Genomic DNA, 21740 nt, shown 5'->3' with positions numbered 1-21740 from the left:
ACATCCCAGCTGGCTCTCTGGGAAGGAGCACAGCAGTTGCCCCAAACTGTTGGCCCTTCAAGCATTACTCCCAGCTCTTTATCCATCAGTTCTCTGACCACAGCACCTGTCTTCCTACTGCCCCCTGCTCCAACCACTGCATGTGACAGAAGGCACCTTAACGATGGGAGAAGCAGCAGCTGAGGCCTCTTCCTCTCAGAGGCCACAACCCCCTCCCAGACTGGACACTGACGAACCAAGAGGGTGAAAGGGCATTTTGTCTCACTTGATATCCCCTTCCCATCAGCGGCAGCTTCTCCACCTACTGACCACAGCCCTAAGCCGCCTCCAACCTGAGGGCGCACACACCAGAAGGTGAATGTTGGCCCTGGAGCCCCACGGCTGGTGTGCCCCTCTCTCCTTTCTGCAGCACAGGTGGGACAACCCACACCCCAAGTCTGGTCCGCCTTCAGGCATCTCTGCCACTGTCACACATTCCATCCCTGTTGCAAGCTCGAGGGTCTGCCTTGCCAGGAGGAAGACTCAATGCTAAACCCCTGGGGGGCTAAAACTCGGAAGAAAGAAACACCCCTGAAAACACCCTCCTTCTCTACACCCTTGCCCCACCCCCACTCCACCCAAGGAAAAGAGTCACTGCCTGGCTGCTACTGAGGCCGAGATCAAGACGCTATCAAGATGCTACCCGAGGCTCCTGGCCTGGCTAGGTGAGCATGCAAATCTGTATGCAAATTACATGCAAATCCAGGGCCTGCCCTTGGGTCCCTGGCACCCTGCCACGTCTGCTGCCTGTGGCTCACCCCATTCAGGCACCTGGGTGCCGGCTAGAATCTACTGAGCTAGGGCCTGAGGAAGCATTTGGAAAGTGGGGGGCTTTTCTTCTTGACTGCTTCCAGTGCCCCCAAGAAACATCTCCTCCAGGATCACGTGGGAGGGGAGAATCTCTCCCAGCCTGGTACCCATTCCCCTGGAAAAAAAAAAAAAAAGAAAGCTCTCTGAACATCCACCCTCCCTTCAACTCATCCATAAATAAAATCATCCTTCATCAGGCTGAGCAGGGGACCAAGCAAGTCACAAGGATGGAATCTCCGAAGACCAGGAGAAGGCAAGGGGGCCACGAGGTCTGCACCCCTCTGTTAAAAGCCAACAGAGTTACCCTGTGTCTGGACACTCCTAGCCAGCCTGTTGGTGGGGATGGGCTTGCTTCTTTAGCAAAGCATCGCTGGGCCAACCCCCACCCCTGCCGCCATTTGCTTGCCCACCTCCTCTTCATTCCTCAATCTGAGAAAAATAAGCCTCTTCAGCCAGTCTCCTGGGATCTGCTCAACTTAAGCACTGCCTTTGGGTCAACTGCTTACTTGCTTTTTGTTTCTAATTGAGCTCCCCAGCCTGCTGCAGAAATACATTCAAGGCAGCTGACTTTGATGCCCAGAAATACGAAACATCTGAAAGGTTTGTCAGGCATCATGACAACCCCATTCTCCCATGTTATCCAGGCACCCAGGGCTTCTCTGCCTACCTACCCTCTCCCCAGTGCTCACGGGTCCTTCACCTGCTTCCCCGAAGTTGTGTTTGCCGGGTCGAGAATTTAAAAACACACTCGCTAAGCGCCCGCCGCCACCCCCCCCCCCAACCTTTAATTAGACTCTGAACAGAGTGTTAGAGATTTTTCTTAATGGTTTGACGAAGGCTTTTAATTTGGTCTTCTCAAGAGAGAGGAACCATGAGTCCCCATCCAAGAGGTTGGGGTGGGAAATGAAAAAATCAATGCAACCCATTATTTTGGGTTTTAGAAAACAGGAATTTTAGTGCCGGGGAAGCTTGTTCTTTTGCACAGTAAAAATGCAAATGCAGGCAACACAGATGCTGGCACGCTGGATGGAACAACAGAGAGAGCCTCACTGGGGTTCATCTGGCTGCCCAAACCTGGATGCGTTTGGCAATAATAAGGTAGTTATTGGAGACTTGATAACCGATTATTAAAACACCTTCCCACTTTAGTTCTGAGGAATCAGTCTGAAGCTCAGGCTTCATCAAAAAAAAAAAAAAAGGTATTTTGAGAGGAATGGAAATAACAGAAGCTTAAAACACATTCAATAACTGCTTAATTCCATCCAGAGGATGCTTCATCTCATCTTGTTTTCTCCTCTCTCTCTCTGCCTCCTCCCGCTCCTCACAGATGGACGTACAAATTATTGCAAGAGGATATTGTTTTCTGTAACAGGCTCGAACATTCACATTTACATTTTCCTTGGTGCCGCGGGGGTGACTGGCAACGGGAGAGAAAAATACACCAAACCCCATCTTCGCTGCTCTCGCCACGTCAACATCTCCCCCAGCCGCCTCCGCCACCCCCACTACCAATGCCACCCCAAGCAGAACAGGCCCCCCGGGACCAGCCTGGCACCCAAGATCCAATTAAGGCACGAAGGAAAAGAAAGGCCTGTCTGGCAAGTCGCCCTGGCGCCCAACACAGACGCTGGAGCCTCTGAATGGCACGGGCACCCGGGGCTGTGCAGACCCACAGGCCACTTAGGTGTCGCCTCACCTGGCACCTCCAGCCTCCCACCGGCCCAAGGCCAGAGCGACTTCCTTCTCCGCCGGGAAAAGATTTTGCCCCTCGGGCTGTCCTGCCGCCTCCTGGGCCTCTCTCCACCCCCACCCCCATCTGCCCCTTTCCCTATCAAATAGCTTGGGCTTCATTTATTAATGCCCGCCTTCTGAAGGGGGGAGGGGAGAGGCCATCAGGTATTCGCTAAGGGCCTCGCCTCCCGCGGATGGGCTACGCGGGAAGAGGTCTCCAGAAGCGGCGGGGGCCCGGGGGCGTGTGTGGACCGCTGGCCAAGAGTGTGGTAGCGGCTCCGGCCTGTGCTTTCTCGTCTGACAAAATGGAAAGGGGTAGCGGATGGAGAGAGACCGAGAGAGAGAAAGCTGCTGCTCCTCACCTTATGTATTTTTAATATTAATGTAATTAAAGCTGCGAGCCGAGCCAGCCTGCGGGGGTGGAGGAAGGCAGGAAGAGCCTGGGGAGAGGGAGACTGGGGGGTGGGGGGCGCGGTTGAACCAGAGGCGGGCTTCTGACTCCATTGAGGTGATGTGAGAGGGTGCTGTGCAGGGGGCAAGGGGTTAATCAATCTAGACCAGCCTTGGTGTGTCACCCCGTGGACCCCACTGGGTCAGAGAAACTCAACTACTTTGTCCATGGTTCAGAGGCTGCCCCTCGCCCCGCAACCCGGTCTCCAGGCAAACCTCAGCAGCATCTCGGCCTTCAATCTGGCTTTGATCCGGCGGTGTTTACAAATAAGATAAGGGTCACCTTTCTCCCGCAAAGCCACAAGATATTAGTCAGTTCCCGTAGGTTGCAGACTCCAGACCCCTGGGGAGCGGGCAACGAAGGAATAGAGACCCCTCGGGGAGCGCCAACCCTGGGCTGGATTGCCCTTCCCCCATCGCCTAGGGGTCAAGAGTTGCAGGGGGGCCAGGGCAGCCGCCTGGGCAAAGTGGGGGAGAGGGCGTCCCCCAGGGCGCGGAGGAGAAAAGTTGGAGGGCTGAACAGGTAAAGCTGAGCTCGGAAGAGCGAGCGTGTGTGCTCCACCGCGCAAGGGCGCGGAGTTCGGCCGCCTCCTCTCCCGCCATCCGCGCGCCTGGGGGCACGTCCTCTGCGAACGCCTGGAAGTCCGAGTGCCGGGGACGGCCTGATGCCGACTTGGTGCCCAGGTGGCTCTGGTCGAAGATGTGTGACCACTTCCAACCCCCAACCCCGGCCGCCTCGAGGATCAGGTGCGCAGCGCCCCAGCAGCAGGTCTGGACACGCCGGACACCTGGACCCACCCCTAGCAACGCCTTCTCTCCGGGGAAAGCGACACGCCCCCCCACCCCAAGATTTGTCCCAGGTCGGCTGACCAGGCGCCGAAGCGTAGAATCTCGCACCTTGGGGCGCGCTGCCCGAGGTGGCCAGGTGGCTTAACGAAGAAGCCGAGGCTGGTGCCCTGGGGCAGGGGTGGGGGGTGAGATGGGGCTGGGAGAAGGCGACCTCTAGGTTTGGAGAAGAAACTTGGTATTCGAGGGACCCCGTCTCGGGACCCCTTGCTCTCCTCGCTCTGCATCCAGCCAGGGCAAGGATAAGCGCCATGCGGTGCGGTGCAGGGGGTCTGGGGCGGCGGAGGGGCGCGCGGCGGCAGAGGGGAAGTAAGCCGCAGCCCGGTTCCACCAGGACTTCCAGGTGAACCGTCACGGCCGGAGGACCCCTCGACTCGGAGGGCACCCCGGGGTCCCAGCGCCACCCAGCCGCAGGCAGCGGGCAAGGGACTGGGGGAGGGGTCCGGGCAGAACAGCGGCCCAGCAAGGAGCGGGGAGATGAGGGGTTCTCTCACCATCACCCCGCCGGGCGCGCCCCCAAAACGGCAGGCGCGGGTGGCTGGCCAAGCGGTCCAGGGCGGACTCTCACCTGGCCGCTCTCCGGGTGCCTGCCCCGCCCCGGGTGCAACCCACCCGGGGCAGGTCGCCGGAGTGCGTCCCCCCGCCCCGAGTACCTGGAGGCCTCCCACCCACCCCCGGGCACCCCGCCTCGCCGCCAGCCTCGCGCACCCCAGCCCCGCCGCCTCCGCCGCCCTGCAGCCCGCTCGGGTCTCACCTTTGTGTAAAGAGTCCAGGAGCAGGAGGAAAGTTACCAGCCACATGCCATAAAGAGGCCCTATTCTCCGGGGAGGTGGTCCTGTGGCCGGCCGTGCGGCAGCGCCTCTCCCCCGCTCAGCGCGCTCCCAGCCGCCCGCACTCCGCGCCCCGCTCTCTCCGCTCCTCAGCCCAGCGCTCGGCGGCGGCGGCTCCTCCCTCCTCGGCTCCCTCGCTCCTGTCATCCGCGGGGCTGGGCTAGGCGGCCGCTCTCCCCGCCCCCCCCGCGGTACCCCGCTGGGGAGCGCCGCGCGAGCCCCGAGCCCAGACGCCCCCCACCCAGTCCCACAAGCCCAGGCACAGGGGCGAGGGCCCGGACCCCACGACCCGGGCCAGGGTTCGCAGTCTGAGAGGCGAGGGGTCCCTGCCACCCACCGGCTCCCAGCCTGCGGTCGCGCACAGGCGTGTGCCATACGTGTGCTAAGTGAGAGCCCGCCCTGCTCGGGCCAAGGGCGCCCCGGGTCTCCCCGGCCCGGTCACCTGGGGCCAAGGCTTCGTGCTTCCTTCCGACTCAGTTTACCACCTGGGTAGGGGAGCCTGGGAGTAAAAGCCAGACCCTTTGGTGCCGCCCCGGATGACTGCCCATCTCAGAGCTGAAACGGCATGCCCTTCCAACCCCTAGTTCCCTCTGCAAGCCTGCCTCATGGGAAGCCCCAGGTGAGCCCAGACACCCCAGCGCTCTGGGAATATTCCTCCAACCACGCACATTGTGATTACTCAGACATTATTTGCAATGAATAGTTTTCATGTCAGCTGTATCTCCTGTATCTTCCTCCTTTATCTTCCTCTATCTCCGCTACCCCACAGCTTTGTCCCTAAGCAGAAACTGGTTTATTCCTTAGAGCAATCTGCTTCAAGTTGGCATGGAATTGACTAGGGCTTGAGTAAGGGTATCCTCTCAGTTACAAAATGAATGTTGACTACCTGCTGTGTGCCAGGCAGTGGGTTAGGCACTAGGGCCCAAGGCATTTACTTTTAAAAATACATTAACATTTACATGATATAAAAGTTACCATTTTGTTTCTACGTGGCATTCAGTACATTTGCAGTGTTGTAATACCATCACCACTACTCATTTCCAGAACTTTTCACCATCCAAACAGAAAGGTACCCATTAAATGATAACTCTGTATTCCCCAGCTCCTGGTAAGCACTAATCTACTTTTCCGTCTCTATGACTTTGCATATAGGTGGAATCGTACAACTTTGTATCTTCTTTCTCTTAGCATAATGTCTTTAAGTTTCATCCATGTTGTAACATGTCAGAATTGTATTCCTTTTCATAGCTGAATAATATTCCATAGTATATATAGACCGCATTTTGTTTATTCATTTGTCAGTGGACACTTGTGTTGCTCCCACCCTTTGGCGATGATGAACAATGCTGCCTTGAACATAGGTGTAAAAGTATCTCTTTGAGACTCTGCTTTCAACTTTTTGGGGAGTGGTAATTGCTGGATCCTATGGTAATTCTATCTTTAACTTTTTGAGGGACAGGTGCATTTACTTTTCTCCTTTCAGAGAGTTTAAAGTGCTTTCAGAGTTTAAAGGGCTCTCACCTGCGATTGCCGTCCTCACAATATTCTTTGAAGCTCTATCGCTCCCTTTTAAAACAGATGAGAAAAATGAGGCTTGGCGTGTTCAAGGTCACCCAGTTTGTATCGCAAGCAAGACCGGAACCCAGGTCTCCTGACTCTGGGGCAGTAGTGCTTGCTCTGCGCGGGGCTGCCTCCCCTGGTGGCCCAACTCCGTGACACCAAGTCACCACTCCACAGAAGATGCTTTTTCACTAGGTGTTTTGCCCTCTGGAAACACGAGTATGGGCTTCCCAGGTGGTGCTAATGGTAAAGAATCTGCCTGTCAATGCAGGAGACCCAAGAGACACAGGTTCCATTCCTGGGTTGGGAAGATCCCCTGGAGGAGGAAATGGCAACCTACTCCAGTATTCTTGCCTGGAGAATCCCATGGACAGAGGGGGATGGCAGGCCACAGTCCATGAGGTCACAAAGAGTCGGACAAGACTGAGTGACTGAACATGCACACAGGTATAGATCAGAGATGAGGGGCAGACTGCAACAGGTGTTTGAGATGACACAGCCCGCCCTCCGCTTTACAGGTGAGGAAGCTGAGACCCGGAGCAAGGCAGCAGGGCCCTGCCGGGGGTCAGGCAGGCAGCCACAGCGCACAGCAACCTCCAGTCTGCTGGCAGAGAGCTTCCCTCAGCGCTGCCAGCCTGCTGGGCTCGTTCGTCCGCCCTGGTCCTCCCCTTCTGAAGGAGACCGTTGCCGACAGGAATCCAGTTATTTAAAACTAAGCCTATTGACCCAGAGCACCTGGTCAGGCCGTGCCTAAAATAAACTGCTAAGTCAGATAGGATGAAAGGGGCTGCTGTCTGTCGGGAGGGGCGGACTCTGAGTGGGGCCTGGGGGTCAGCACAGCTGCTCGGGCCCCACATGCTGGAAAGAGAGAGGGGGACCCCCTTCTCTCCATTTACCTGAAGTACCTCCTCTAACCTGAGTGTCCTCTTTTATGCTGGTTACACCTGAGGGCCTTTCAGGGACCACAGGACCGTGTGGAGAGAGTCAGGTGTGACCTGAAGGGTGAGGTCGTTTGCTGACTGTCTCCTGAAGAGGCTGCGTGGATATGGGGAGTGGGGGTGGGCAGGTGAGGAGGGCAGACTCCCTCTAGCACAAGGAAGCTCTCTCTATATATAATGTGATGGTTAAGAGAGTGGTTTTGAAGCCAGAGCTAAGATCTCAGCCCAACTCTGCCCTTCACAAGCTGTACACCTTTGGGGAATTCATGGGCACTAAGCCCCTGTTCCCTCACCTGTAACGTGGGGACAGCCGCAGCATCCGCCTTAGAGAGCTATTGTGAGGATTAAATAAGATGAGCCCGGTGGCTGGCATGTAGCAAGCACAGTAAATAAGTCTATCGCTAATGTTATTGGCTTTGCTCAGAGGACCTTGAACTGTGCGGGGGAGGGGAGGGAAGAGCTGGATGGGAGAGGATACCGGGATGACATTCTGCGGTCCATATGGCAGCGAGGCCAGAGTTCAGGCGTTGGGAATCCAGGAAGCAGCCACAGAAACACGGAAGGACGGTGCACTTGAGGCTGGAAAAGCATGGCGTGATCGTCCTCAAGGACAGGACCTGAAAGCAGACAGTCTTCTGCTTTTTGTATTTTCCATTTCCTAGGTTTTGCCCCTCCTTACTATTTAGGAAAACATCCTTGAAAGTGACAGTCTGGCTCTGCGATGTTCCGAAGTCCCCCCTTAACAGGAGATGGAGGTGGGGAGTAGCCTGGCAGAGTCAGCAAGAATCCCAGCAAGGGAACCCCCAGGGAAAAGCGAGTCTCCAGGAAAGAGAGTGGGATTCGTGCTTCACCTCTGCCCACGCCAAACGCTGATGCTTTCCTCCCACAGCTGACACTTTGGAGGGACTCTTTCTTAATTTTGATAGGAGGGACAATTCCTTTAGAGTCCCGACTTGGAAAGGAGCCCTCACACCCCCACAGAAATATATGCTCACCGGCGTGAGAACAAACACAGTTGCCCAGGCAAACATCCATCTGTACAGGTAAACATAAACACTTAATGACAGGCACACCTGTGCTCAGAGGCGATTTGAATACAATCCAAAAATCCTGCATTGACACCTATGCATATGCCCTAATTTGTGGGATTCATTGCCAGTAGAGACACACCGTTCATTTAAAACCAGTGATTAATTTCAATATTTTATTGCATTAGAATGGTGGGTGATGAAGTAGCTGGTGTGTGTGTGTGTGTGTGTCTGTGTGTGTGTTTTACCAATGCCAGTTGAAGCAGCTATATGAAGACACTGGGAGGTGAACCCTGTCCAATTCAGGTTAATCATGTATATTTTGGGGGGTATTATTTTGCCATGTTATATTAGGACTGGAGCCATAATGAGAAACCACAGATGTTTTTATTGTTTAACTCAAACAACAGCTTATATATTTTGGATACTTTTCTTCGAAAACAAAGGCATATAATTATTTTAGTAGAGCCTTCCTATGTGCTCTGAAATTCTTTAACAGCTCAGTATGATCATGGTTTTCATACAAGGAATCAATACTGAACCAGGTCAGTGGTACAAACTTGACATTTGGGGTTATATAGCTAATTCAGGATTGACCTTCTTAGACCTTATTCATTGGTTGGAGGAGAAAAATACAAATAAGGATTTCCTTGCCTTTTTTTTTCTTCTCTCCAATGTGTAATTGATTTTAATGTTATATGAGGAGTTCTGGGTTCTAGTCTTATTTTTGTCGCTGTAGTCATCTGTGATCTTGGACAAGTCACTGTCTTTATGGGCCTCAGGTTCTTCACCTCTGCACATTCTCCAATGTAGGCAGAGGCAGAAATATGTATTTTCACACACAGATACGCAGAAGCAAACCACACAAAGTAAACCATTTTTGCTGAAAATGCATGCATGTGCATCTAAAATACTTCTGTCTTCTTGAGACAAGCTTGTTATTATTATGCAGTTGCTAAGTCTGTCCAACTCCTTGCAACCCCATGAGCTGCAGCATGCCAGGCTTCCCTGTCCTTCACCATCTCCCAGAGTTTGCTCAAACTCATGTCATTGACTCGATGATGCCCATCCAACCATCTCATCCTCTGTCTCCCCCTTCTCCTTTTGCCCTCAATCTTTCCCAGCATCAGGGTCTTGAGACAAGGTGAATCATTGCAATTCATAGACTATGATGCCTGTATAAAAAGGCAGTACTGTCATTAAATTATCTGGGCATTTCTTAAACCAAAGTTCTGTATGCTTAACTCTGAGGATGTCTAGATACATTTTGTCACTTACCCTCTTCACATCTTGGATTCTAGTATCATGGTCCTAAGCTCTCTGAACAAAGGGCCCCAATCTTTGAGGCTCCTCCCCCACAGAAGGCATCTCTGGGGGCCCACAGACCGTGTACAGGTCACTGTCTCAGGAGGGTTGGTCAGGGGGTACAGAAACCCCCTCAATAACTGCAGCCTCTTCACCATAGTCCACTCTCTGCTCCCCACACTGAAACTGGCTGAGAAGTGAACCCAGAGAGGTATTATGAAGCCCAAATTCTGTGCAGCTGAAGCTCATTGCCAGCTCTCTCTTGAGGGGTGGGGGCGGGGGAAGGTGGGAGGAATTCAAACGAAGTGAGAAAGAAAAACAGGAAAATTCCACGAGTTGGAGCTCATTTTGCTAACTTCCCAGGTTATTCTGCAGTTCTCCTGACCCACCAGGCACTCACAAATGTGTTCATCAAATTGTAAGTGAACATCTTCTCTCCTGGAAAGCCTGAGTGCAATGTTATTTACTCCTTCTTCCTCAAGTACCCGGTGCCCATTCTCCACCTGTGTGAGTCTCCCTTAGCAGCAAGGCCTGGTCAGGCACCCCCAGCTTTCCCCAACCAGCACAGACCAGCCTTTCTCTGGACTCTGCTTGCCCCAGACATCTCCTTGGCCTGTGGCTCTTACCCCTTCCTCCCGCATTGTGGCTACTACTTATGTACACATCTGACTTGTCTCCTCTTCCAAATACTAGGCTCTGAACCTGTTTGGTTTGTATCTGCAGAGCCTGATGCTTCCTTGCACTAATTTCATGACCGGACAAGCTCATTCTTACAGGGCTGCAAATACCCAATTACAACTTCACAGGTCATGCCTTCCAGCAGTGTGTCCTTTAACTGGAATCAAAGGCTTAAGCTTTCCCCTTATCAGATGAGAGTTTCTTAGCTGGACAAGTGAGCACCAGAGATTCAGGAACTCTGACCCTAAAGCCAGGTCTCAGCAGATCCCCATGCATCCAGCCTCACCGTGGTCTTTCTCATGTTCATCATCACGCAGGACTTTGGGGGATCACAAAGGCTTCACATTTTCTTTCATTTCAGATCCTTGTCCAAAGCAGACCAGGTGAGGCCAGAAGGGTCTTGTTCACTTTACAGATGAAGAAACGGAAACTCCGAGAGGTTTGTGATGTGCCCAGAGGCAGAGCTACCATGAATCTAATACAACTGATGTCCCAGAGTTTCATAGGGTCTCAGCAATGAGCTCACATAGTCAGATGGTATTGGTAATTTGGTAGAATACTACAGTTGATCTGCAATCAGTTATGGCTTCTGCTCTTTTCCACTCTGGTGTGCATTTGGGGTTCTGGTGTGCATTTGGAGATCTGACTCAGGATCCTCCAAAGCAAGTGAGAGATGAATCTATAGCTCACTCATTAGATTTGGGATTGGTGAGGTATGTTTTTTTGCAGCCATCCCAGCATAAGGAATGGCTGTAGGAATACGACCACCCACTGCACCAACTTACTTGGCTTTGTGACACAAAGTTTCAGGGCCCGAGTCTAATCACAGCATGGCATGGCCTAAGACGTCTGTACTAGAGATGTGTGTCATGGAAGAGAAGCCAGGTCAGAAATGTATGGAGCCAGGAGCTGGTTGGTAAAATTGTGAGCAGAAGAAATGTTTAAGAAAAATGTTTTTAAGGCATTATAGAGGTGTGTCAGGTAGTGAGTTCACACAAATATTGTTATTTGCCCAGATTGTGTGATGTCTGTGGTATTTGTCAGCTGTTTCAGAATTTGTAATTTTCAGCAATTTCTTTTTAGCATCCTAAATAATCGTGTTTGTCCCTCATTTTGTATTCATAGCTGTGTATTATTTTCCCAAAGGAGGGCCCTCCAAATGGTCTAAGGTTCAGGTCCTATAGAGCCTGAGTCCATCTTAGGGGATGGGTCACACCATGGAGTCTGAGATGAGCCAAGAACCAGGTTTTCTGAATTCTGGCGCAGGAATCCAGGAATAGATTCCCATCACAGTCCCTTGCCTCAGAGATGTCACAAACCATGTAATATATGTGTTTGTCCAGTGCTACACACACAGAGGATACTTTTAAAGGCCACAGGCCCTGAAGAGATTGTCCTCCACTCTGCAGGGGAGGTCAAGGTCCCAGCCGTGGAACTGGCCTTGACTTGGACGCTCTAAGCCCTCTTCCTAGGAAATCTGGCCATTTCAGTCTCAGACCTGAGGATCTCAGGGGTAGAAGGCAGCTTAGAGTCCCCTCTGCACCCTCTCTGGGGGACAACACCCCTCCCACCCCTGGGGTAGGGCCACCAGCATGGAAGACTGAGGTGTTCCTCAAAGCCTAAGGGTCATGGAAGACACCAGGAAGCCCCTCCAGCCTTGCTGAGCACAGAAAGTCCACGTGCTGGCGGGCAAAGTCACAGAGCTGGAGTGCTGTAGCAGTGGGTAAATGCTGTTTGGGGTTTGCCAGGGGAAACGGCAACATTGTGGGAGCAGTGAGAAGGGTAGAGGGTACCAGCCCAACAGCCATGGACTCGGCAAGAACCCGAGCCCCCCCTGAGCAACCCCACTTCACACCCATGTGCTCTCTCTACACCACTAGACAGGTGCTGACAGTCTGGTTAAATTCTTCCAGGACGAGGGGCTCCCTACCCACAAAGAAGTTCATTCTAACCTTACCCTCTGTGATCACACACTCACTCTTTTCTTTATGGGGCCCGCTCTGCCTTAGCCCTCTGGAGTTCAAAGGATCGGCCAGATGACAGTTTTGCAAATATTTGAGAAGAGCCTCCACAGCGCTCTCCTCACCCCAAGCCTGACTTTTGCCAGGCTAAATATCGCAGTTCTGTCCACCTCTCCTGTTCCAGCGTAATTTCCAGAACTTTCTCTCTCTGGTCTTCTTCCCCTTTGCACATATTCAACTTTCAAAACATCTCTCTTTTTAAAAAAACTTTTTATTTTGTATTGGGGTATAGGTGATTAACAAACTGTGTTGTGATAGTTTCAGGCAGACAGCAAAGAGACTCTGCCATACATATACATGTATCCATTCTCCCCAAGCTCCCCTCCCCTCCAGGCTGCCATGTAACATTTAGCAGAGTTCCCTGTGCTATATAGTAGGTCCTTATTGGTTATCTACTTTAAATATAGCAGTGTGTGCATGTCTATCCCAAACTCCCTAACTATCCCTGCATGCGAGCTAAGTCATTTCAGTTGTGTCCGACTCTTTGTGACCCTATGGACTGTAGCCTGCCAGGCTCCTGTGTCCATGGGATTCTCCAGGCAAGAATACTGGAGTGGGTTGACATGCCCTCCTCCAGGGGATCTTTCTGAGCCAGGGATGGAACCCACAGTTCCTGGGCCTCCTGCACTGTAGGCAGATTCTTTACCACTAGCACCACCTGGGAAGCCCCTAACTACCCCTGCATCTCCCTTAAGAACAGAATGGCCCCAATACTCTGGATGAGGTCTGAGCAGTTCTGAGGACAGGAATTGAGACTCCCTAGATAGGTACTGGACCTTCTCTGTTGCCCAAGATTTGATTGGCTCTTTGGGGCTAACACACCAATGATGCTGGGCCTCTTTCCTCTGAACTGCTGCTGCCCTGTGACCCTGGTGTGGGTTATCGGGGGTTGGGGGGCATGACTAGACACATCTCTTGCAGAATGTTGGGAGAGGAAATACCGCCTAGGTCAAATGGCATCATTTACACACACCAGGTAAGTGTCTGACTGTGTGTGTGCTAAGCCGCTTCAGTCGTGTCTGACTCTGTGCGACCCTGTGGGCTGGAGCCCTCCAGGCTCCTCTGTCCATGGGATGCTCCAAGCAAGAATACTGGAGTGGGTTGCCATACCTTCCTCTAGGAGATCTTCCCAATGCAGGGATCGAACCTGTATCTCTTAAGTTTCCTGCATTGGTAGGCGGGTTCTTTACCAGTAACACCACCTGGGAAGCCCCGGTAAGACTCTGAACAACCACTGAAGGCCCAGCCCAGTCCAGTGTGGGTCGCAGGCTCAGCTGAGAATGTAGGCGTGAGGAGCGGGAGGCCCAGTCTCAGACCACGTGGCGTTGAAAGTATAGCATCTCTATCACATGTGATCATACTTAAACAAACCAGATGACAAGGCAGAATGATCTTATACCTCATTTCCCAAGAGTTTCATGAACAGGAAATAGGTGATATGCAAAAACTGAGTTCTGGTCAAATAGGTTTGGAAAACACTGGCACAACCAAGGCAAATAGGTTTCTTTTACTGCAAGGACTTCCCAGAACCATTAGAACACTGTAGGAGGTATTGGGAGCCTCCAAGTTGTGGATACAGTGTGAAGTATTTGGGGAGGTTTCCCATTTCTCCTAGTCTGAAGTCTCTGTCCTTTCACTGGCCACTGCTCACCCTCAACTCAGAGGAAGCACGTGTTATCAGTTTATTTGCACTTTCAGCAAGTTTTTGCCTGGCCCTGTGCAAGGAGCCCTCAGTGTCCCTGAAAACCCCAAGGTGGGTCCCTACCCAGTGGGGAAGGAGACAGAGAGGTCAGCATGCAGAGGTCTGCACGCTGACCCTAAAGGTCAGGGCGGGAAGTGGTCTGGAGGCCATCTATTGGGAGCACCTTAGATGACACCTCTGTGTCACAGAGGAGGAAACTGGCCGTGCAGGTGAAGAACATCCAGGCCACGTGGCCTGAGGGTCAGTGGCAGTGCTTGGAGGCAGGACTCCTGACCCCTAGGCCTGCTCTCCATCTCCCGAGGCATTCATGACCCAGGTTGTATTGTCCTCTGTCTCCCGCCCGTCAGCTGGGTAGCCCTGCCTGCCACTCTATCCTCCGAAGCCATAGTGTTCAGTTAGAAGACATTTAAGATTCTACCTAGGGCTGAGATTCAATGAGACTGTGAAGACAGATGCTTCAGCTCAGAGAAAGGAGTGGTTAGGAAAAATCAAGGCAGGATGTGAGTGGGCTTTGTGATGGGAAGAGCCTGGAGAGTAAAAGCTGGATAGAAATAGATGTACCAGGAGTTGGGACATCTCAAACTCCCTGTGGGGGTTTCATGAACCTGGCTCTGTGGTGTGTGTTTGCCCGTCTGAGATATGGGTGCATGAGATTCCCACACACCTGGCACGAGGTGGTTTAAGGCTGAGCCTTCCATGATTCATTGGTCAGGACATGAACTGAACTGGCCAGTTTGTCTGAATCAGCCAAAGTAGCCTTTTCTTTTGGCAAATTGTAACCAGACCTAATAATGATTATTATCATTAAACCCTATTATGGACCAGCATTATGCTAAGTACTTTAGATGCATAAGCTCAGTTAACCCTCTAAACAGCCTATAAGGCTGATATAATTATGATTATCCCCATTTTACAGATAGCAAAACTGATAGGGAAATTCACACAGCTAGTAAGTGTCAGAGGCCCAAGCCTTGAGCTGGACTGGCCACAGGGTCTTCTCTCTCTTTATTGCCATTCATGGTGGTTGGTAGTGTCTCTGCTGTCAGGCTTTCAGAAAGGTTTTAATATGGAACTTTTCAAACGTATCACAAGTAGAGAGAAGAGTGTAATGAATTGCCATGTGCCCATCCTCTAGGGCCAACAGTTGTTGACTCGTGGCCAATCTTGTCTTATCTGTATTCCCCCTCCACCCTCACTTCCCATCACCAAGGATATTTTTAAGCAAATCTCATGCATTATATAAGTTCATCTGCAGATCCTTCAGTGTGCCTCTCTAAGAGATAAGGCTGAATCCTCATTCTGAATCGCTACACTTGACGTGGTCCTGACTGAGAAGTAGCTTAGACCACGCACACAGACACACACACACACATACACACTGGACTTCAGGCCAGCCGCTGCCCAGAACAACTGAGCTCACAGCTGTCTGTTCCAAAGCCCTCAGCTCACAGCCGGCCAAACAGCCTCCCTGAGCCTCCTCAGAGGGTCTCACTGCAGCTGTAGCCCCTGCCATCGGTCTAGCTTCTCTGGGGACCAGGTCTTCTGCCTGGCAGAGTTGTTGCCACAAGGACAACAGTCTAGACCAGCCTGGACCTGGCCCCCTCACTCAGGCCATGCCCCTAATCTCAGGTCCTATTCGAGGTGATTTAGGGTGCTCTCCTGCCCACCCTGCTCAGTCTAAGAGCAAGAGGTAAGGAGGAGATGGAGCTGAAGAAAGCACCTGCAATCAGAGGTTCACTGTGCCTAGCATGAACTCACTTTCCTCACCTGTAAAATGGGAGCGTAACACCTATCCCGTGGGGTGGCCATGACAGTCTTTCCCCACGGTTGTTTGGTGACAGGATAGTGCAGTACCTGACATGGCCAGCAGGTGTCACCCAAACACTAGCACCCAAAGCCTTGGACTGGGGCAGGGTGAGGTGGGATGGCTGCTGCTCCATTGAGGGGATTGTCTTTCCTTATTAGATCTGGTTGAACTTCCAGGAAGTGGATGACAGTTTGGTCTGTGGGATTTCTCCTTGGAAGAGTCTGGCTCTATCTAGAGTTAAAAAGTGGAGCTGGGCAGCCCTCAAAGCATGCTTATGGGAAGACTCCAGTGAGGCAGGGATCAATACTCCCATTTTACAGATGAGGAAATTGAGGCTGCAAGAAGCACGTGACCTGCTAAAGGTTAAGCAGCCACTAAATACAGAGCTCAGACTCCAGTTCAAGTCTCCTGCTTCCCTATGCTAGGTGCTCTGCTGAGACACCTCCTCAGAGGCCAAGCCTTTGAGGGGACCTGGGACTGGCTGGAAAAGTGGACAAGGTACAGGTACTCCCGGATCCCTGTCCTGTGACTGCTGTCCTCTGAGAGTGTCTCCCTCTTTGAGGCTCAGATTTCACTGCTCAGCAAAGACTGAACTAGATCAGTGGTTCCTAAATTCAACTAATCAACCACACACACACACACACACACACACACAACCATGGAAACAGAGAGGAAGAGAGATCCAAGACTACATAAGCAGGGAGCTGTAGTCTACATTTCCCAGGGGTTTGAACCCCAGCTGCTCAGCATAGGTATTAGGACTGGCATTTAGGAAACACCAGACAGGCAGATCTATGGGTTTGTGTTCTGCAGTTTCATAAACAACTTCCACTTAAGCTTATTAAAATACCTAACATGGTGCCTGGCACATACTTGATATTCAAATATCCAATACATATTTTGCTGAATTATATTGAAATGCAACTAATCACCCAACCCAGTGAAAACCTTGATTGATATTGCTTCACACTGCAATTAAAACCCACATTGCACTTCGGTAGTGCTCTATGGCTTACCAATCTTGGTTTTTTAAATATAATTTTTATCTATTTATTTAATTTTTGGCTTCCCTGGGACTTTGTTGCTGCAGATAGGCTTTCTCTAGTTGTGGTGCCCTGGGCTTCTCACTGCTGTGGCTTCTCCCGTCACAGAGCACAGGCTCTGGGGTGCACGGGCTTCGGAAGCTGTGCCCCCCCAATAGTTTTGGTACAGGGGCTCAGTTGCTCTGTGGTACGTGGGATATTCCAGGATCAGGGATTGAACCCATGTTTCCTGCATCGACGGGTGGATTCTTTACCACTGAGCCACCAATGAAGTCCCCGATCTTGTTTACACACAAGATCTCGCTCAATCTCTTTAATGAGTTGGGCATTGTGATACCCATTTTGCAGATGAGAAAACTGAGATTCAGAGACACTAAGGGGTGGGTGGGTGGGCCCAGTGCTGCCTAGCTAGTCAGTGACAGAGCCAGGCTCAAGACCCAAGTCTGTGCTCCATCACGCTCCCCCCCCCCCACCTCTTCCACTGCAGTATCCCTTTTCTGATTGTTTTCACTGCGTGGTTTGAGAGGAGGAAAAACATCAGATCTAGAGGAGGACACAGCAGTTTGAAGCACAGGAGCCCGCCTCCCCCTCCCTTTGCCTGGGCCCTGGCAGTTGTGTGGCTCTGGAGGGGACATCCCACTGTCTTGGCACTGTAGTCAGTCTCCAGTTCCCCATGGACACCTCCATTCCCAGCCACTGCATGGGGAATCTGGTTACCTGCCTCCCCCTAGCACCACAAGAGGGGACGGGGCAGGCTCGGGTTCTCCACCAGACAGGCCACCCCTCACCCCAAGCCCTGCCTCACAGTGAAGCTGGGATCCACACTCACCCCCCTACCTAGCTGTATGCGTGTCCTCTAAGGACTACTGGGAATGATGATCGTGACCTCCGACCCAGCCCTCATGCTCAGCTGAGGGGTCATGGTCCAGAGAGTGGGCGGCAAGGCGGAGACTCCTGTTCCCCAGGCCCCAGATGCTGGGTGCAGCCTCTTGTGTCCACGAAGGCCCCCCACCGCCTGGCCTGTCTGGCTTCTCCCCAGTTCTAACATACAGGCACACAGGCATGTACACATATACGTACTCGCACCCCCAACGCACACACAGTTTTTCCACAAACCCTCCCTGGTCCCCATGCAGCAGCCATAGACCACCTTCCACTGGTCTCAGGGAAGCTGGTGAGCCCAGCCAAGCTGGCAGAGGGTCCAGGTGGTGGGGCCTCCCAGGACGGGTCAGGCCACGTCCACGCTGTGGCCCAAATCGTGCTCACGGGTGTCGGGCTGAGCATGGACTCAGGGCCTCTGCCTCCTGGCCCTGAATAGTGTCCTAGAAGAATGCACTGGCCATCAGGCATTAAGGACAAGGGCTGGGGTGCTTGCAGAGTGCAGGAGCACCAGGTGGCCACATTGGGAGAATCTTCGAGAGTATAAACAAAGCAGCCGCTGGTCATCGAGGACCAGTCTGGAGCCCAAACTCCTCGAGTCAGACGTTGTTTCTCCATCTGGGGGAAACTGAGGTTGGGGGTGGGCGGGGACATAGCCACCATCCCATAATTCACAATTGGTCAGGCCAGGGCTCAAATCCAGGCAGGTTGATTCCAGAGCCTTTGACCTTAACTGTCTCATTAGGGACAAAATGCTGGCTGTCACTAGGACAGGCCCCTACTAGCCCCTTCCCGGTTCAGGCTCCAGGGGTGCAGACAGACACACCACCAGCCAGCTGACCAGACCGCAATGCCCAGGAGCTCTCCCTGCCCCCTGAGAAGCTGGGAAGCAACAGGTACAGCTGCGGGTGATCACTCATTCATTCCTCTGGTCAGCCAGTTACGAGCTCAGTCAACAAACATTTACTGAGCACCTACTACAGGCCTCTGATGGGTGCAGCACTGGGGATTGGTGGGTAAACCATTAGATGCTGCCCCCACCCTCATACGGTTTGCAGACCATGAGGCAGACAGACATGAAGGAATGGTCAGAGTCTCAAGAGATGCAGCGTCTCCAGCAGGTCCCCTGGGAGCAGGGTTCAGGAAGGGTCTGGGGGTCGCTGAGACCCCGCGGGGCCCATCGCCTCCTGCTCAGGGCGGGCGACTGAGGGCTGAGGCCACTCCCCAGTGATGTGACTCACTGCTTCAGGAGCAGATGGTCCATGGACAGGAGACCTGAAATATTATTTGCTTCAGGGCGGGGGCCACTCGGCTCCAGGCAGCTGGGTTTGGCACGACTCTGTTACTGATTGATAGGCCTTTCAGGAAACAAAGACCACGAGAGAATACAACAGGCTCCTGGCTCTGGGCCAAGCCAGCCTCATCTCCTTGCTTTGTCAAGTGTGTCTTTTTTGTCTGCCTTCATCACTTGCTGGTACCTCTGTTTTAACTGCTAGGAGGGAGTGAGCGTGTATTTGTGTCTGTGTGTGTGTGTGCGCGCGCGCGCACTCCCAGCCTCCCTGGGCACTATTCATCTAGGGGCTGGGGGTAACAAGGGGACCTTCCTAGAGCCCCTTGACTCTGAAGCCAACACCTGCAACTTTGGTCTTGTGTTTGCTTTTTCCAAAGCCAAGTCCAGAGACAGACGAGGGCGTTTCAGGGTCACACAGCAGGCGGAGGCCAAAGCTGGCAGTGAGACCAGCGTCCCCAGCATGGACGGCACTGGGCCGCCAATGAGGTTCTGGGGCCTGAAACTGCTGGCCCAGCCTGAAACTTCCCCTCGTCTAACCTCTCCTTGGCCACCTCACCTGGGAAATTCCTCCTGGTGATACCAAGGAAGCCCTTTGGGGAAGCAACAGCACGAATTTCTTGAAAAGGGAACCAAGTTTAAGAACTCCGGAGGCCAACAGCAGCCAGGAGTGCCCCGAGGCCTCCGGGGGAGTGGGGAGGTCATGTAGGTTCAGAGCAGGCAGCCTGAAATTCCCGCCTAAATAAGTTACCGAATCAGAGCCTGGGGGGCCACCACCCCGGGTACAGCTGGTTCCAGTGCTGTCCCGGCATGAGGCCCATCCACCCCTGGGGAAAAGCCCCCACCTGGCTTCCTGTGGTGACCTCCCTAGGCGCCCCCCCACCCCCGGGCCCCCCAGCTGAGGTCATGGACCCCAAGGTCTCAAGTTCTAAATAGGTTTTTTTCCCATGCTCTCAGCCACTCAACTGCAGAGGACATTGAGTGTCCCCAGTGGGCGCGGGGAACACCAAGGCCAAGTTGAGGGTTTCTCCTAAGGCTGGGTCACTCAGCCACCTCCCTGGCTATCTCAGCCCAGTCCCTGGCTCCGTGATTCCCCTCTCAAGGCCCTGGGCCGAGGCTGCTGTGGCCCTGGCTCCAAGGCCCAGGCCTGATCCATCTTCCCAGCCAGAGGCTCGCTGTGATGACAGGACAAGGCCAGGCGGCTGTGGCATTGGCCTCTGATCTCCACCACCCACCCCCACCCCATGTGTTTGTCAGGCAGACGATGAAGAATGAGCGCCTGGCAAGGAGCAGGTCACCACCGCGCAGAGCCCTGCAGAATTGCAGTTCAGACCTCAGCTGCCTGGAGCTGAGGATCAACAGGGAGGCCATTAATCTCTCCAGCAGGGGTGAGTGAGAGGAGGGCCCAAGGCGGGGGCCTCAACAGTCCCCTCTGCCCTGGACCCCTCTTCAGCTCAGCACCCACAACCCCACCCCATCCCTATCAGCCCAGGGAACCCACTCCCTAGGACAGGTTAGGACCAGTGGGGATGCTCAGGGTGGGCTCCTGGGGACTCCCCTTTCTTGCCCGCCTCTCTCCAGGTCCTGCTCATATGCTGATTAACTCAGACTATGTGGTTGGAGGCTACATAATTACCCCAAGCTGAGGAATACGTGTAGATCACAGAGGGTCTCTCCCTTACAGGAGGAGTGAGGGCTCAAGACACCAGAGCAGGGCAAATTACACCGGAGGGATGTGCAGACAGAATGGAAAGAGCTCAAGGCGGTCCTGGGAAATCGGGGCATCTGGTAGACCCGGGGGCCTCTTCTTCCAGAAAGGACTCCCAGCACAGTCGCTATGTCGTGTTTGATTCTTTGCGACCCCATGGACTGCAGCACGCCAGTCCTGCAGGCTTCCCTGTCCTTCACCATCTCCCAGAGCTTGCTCAAACTCACGACCATTAAGTCGGTGATGCCATCCAACCACCTGGTTCTCTATCTCCCTCTTCTCCCAGCCCTTAGACTGAGTTGAAAACAGTTTGAAAAGGATTTGGAGTAAGACACATCCTCCCTCTGGTGGTGACAAACGGAATTGCATTCCCTCAGACTAAGGCGGTCATTGTCACTGTTGTGGGATTAAAAGTAATTCATTCAATCACTTCCCAGTCTTGGTGTTTATTTGTGACTTAATTTGTGTATGAATTGTGGAAAATCCCAAAGTGAAGTGAACGTTCAGTAGCTCCCAGTCCTTGTGACCTTCATGGAGAGGGAGGGGGAGAGTGTTCATGAGGGCACTGAATGTTACCTGGATCTGTGGTTTTCAGCAGCAGCTGCTCTCCTGGGAGCTGGTTAAGTAACAGCTGGCATGGGCCCGCCCCAAGGTTAATATTTGACAGTTCTGGAGGGGACACTGGGTAGTCTGCACAGCACCCCAGGTGCTCCAGTGTGACAGCCTGGGATTCAGAGAAGCCTCACGGTTCACGGGGACGGAGGGCTTACAGCAGGGGCAGAGGCTGAAGAGACTCACCCAGGACCAGCCCCCTCCAAGGCAGCTGGGTTGGCAGGCTCAGGGCCTGTGTATGGAACCTTCTAGAAACACGACACCTTTCCACGGCTCTTCTCAGGCAAGCTGCAGGCCTGGAATACCCTTCTTCCTGTTTGCCTTGCTGCTATATCCGAGAAGTTTCAGGAGCTCCCCGTTCCCTTTTCTCCCCCCCTCTCCTGAAACCCCCCATGGCTGGACCTGCCCCATTCCATTCATTTCTCTCACTGTCGTGGACAGCTCCAGTGTCTTGGAAATCCTGAA

The 21740-nt window shown here is 53.0% G+C and overlaps 1 protein-coding gene across 2 annotated transcripts in view; it reads right to left on the bottom strand.

The window, feature by feature from the left end:
- The window catches only part of DSCAML1 (DS cell adhesion molecule like 1), a 356923-nt gene extending 352093 nt beyond the window's left edge, over positions 1-4830 (bottom strand). The window contains exon 1 of one of the 2 annotated variants that reach the window (XM_020886749.2): positions 4631-4830. In XM_020886749.2, the coding sequence (XP_020742408.2) occupies positions 4631-4676 (46 nt within the window). In that variant the 5' untranslated portion in view covers positions 4677-4830. Of the gene's footprint in view, positions 1-2545; positions 2605-4630 lie in introns of those variants that run through there. The other variant, XM_070473524.1, reaches the window with a different exon arrangement.
- Between the last annotated feature and the right edge of the window lie 16910 nt (positions 4831-21740).

This window comes from Odocoileus virginianus, chromosome 10 (assembly GCF_023699985.2).
Source record: "Odocoileus virginianus isolate 20LAN1187 ecotype Illinois chromosome 10, Ovbor_1.2, whole genome shotgun sequence".
NCBI lineage: Eukaryota > Metazoa > Chordata > Mammalia > Artiodactyla > Cervidae > Odocoileus > Odocoileus virginianus.
The sequence above is the reverse complement of the archived record's forward strand: the minus strand, read 5'-3'. Positions and strand labels throughout refer to the sequence as shown.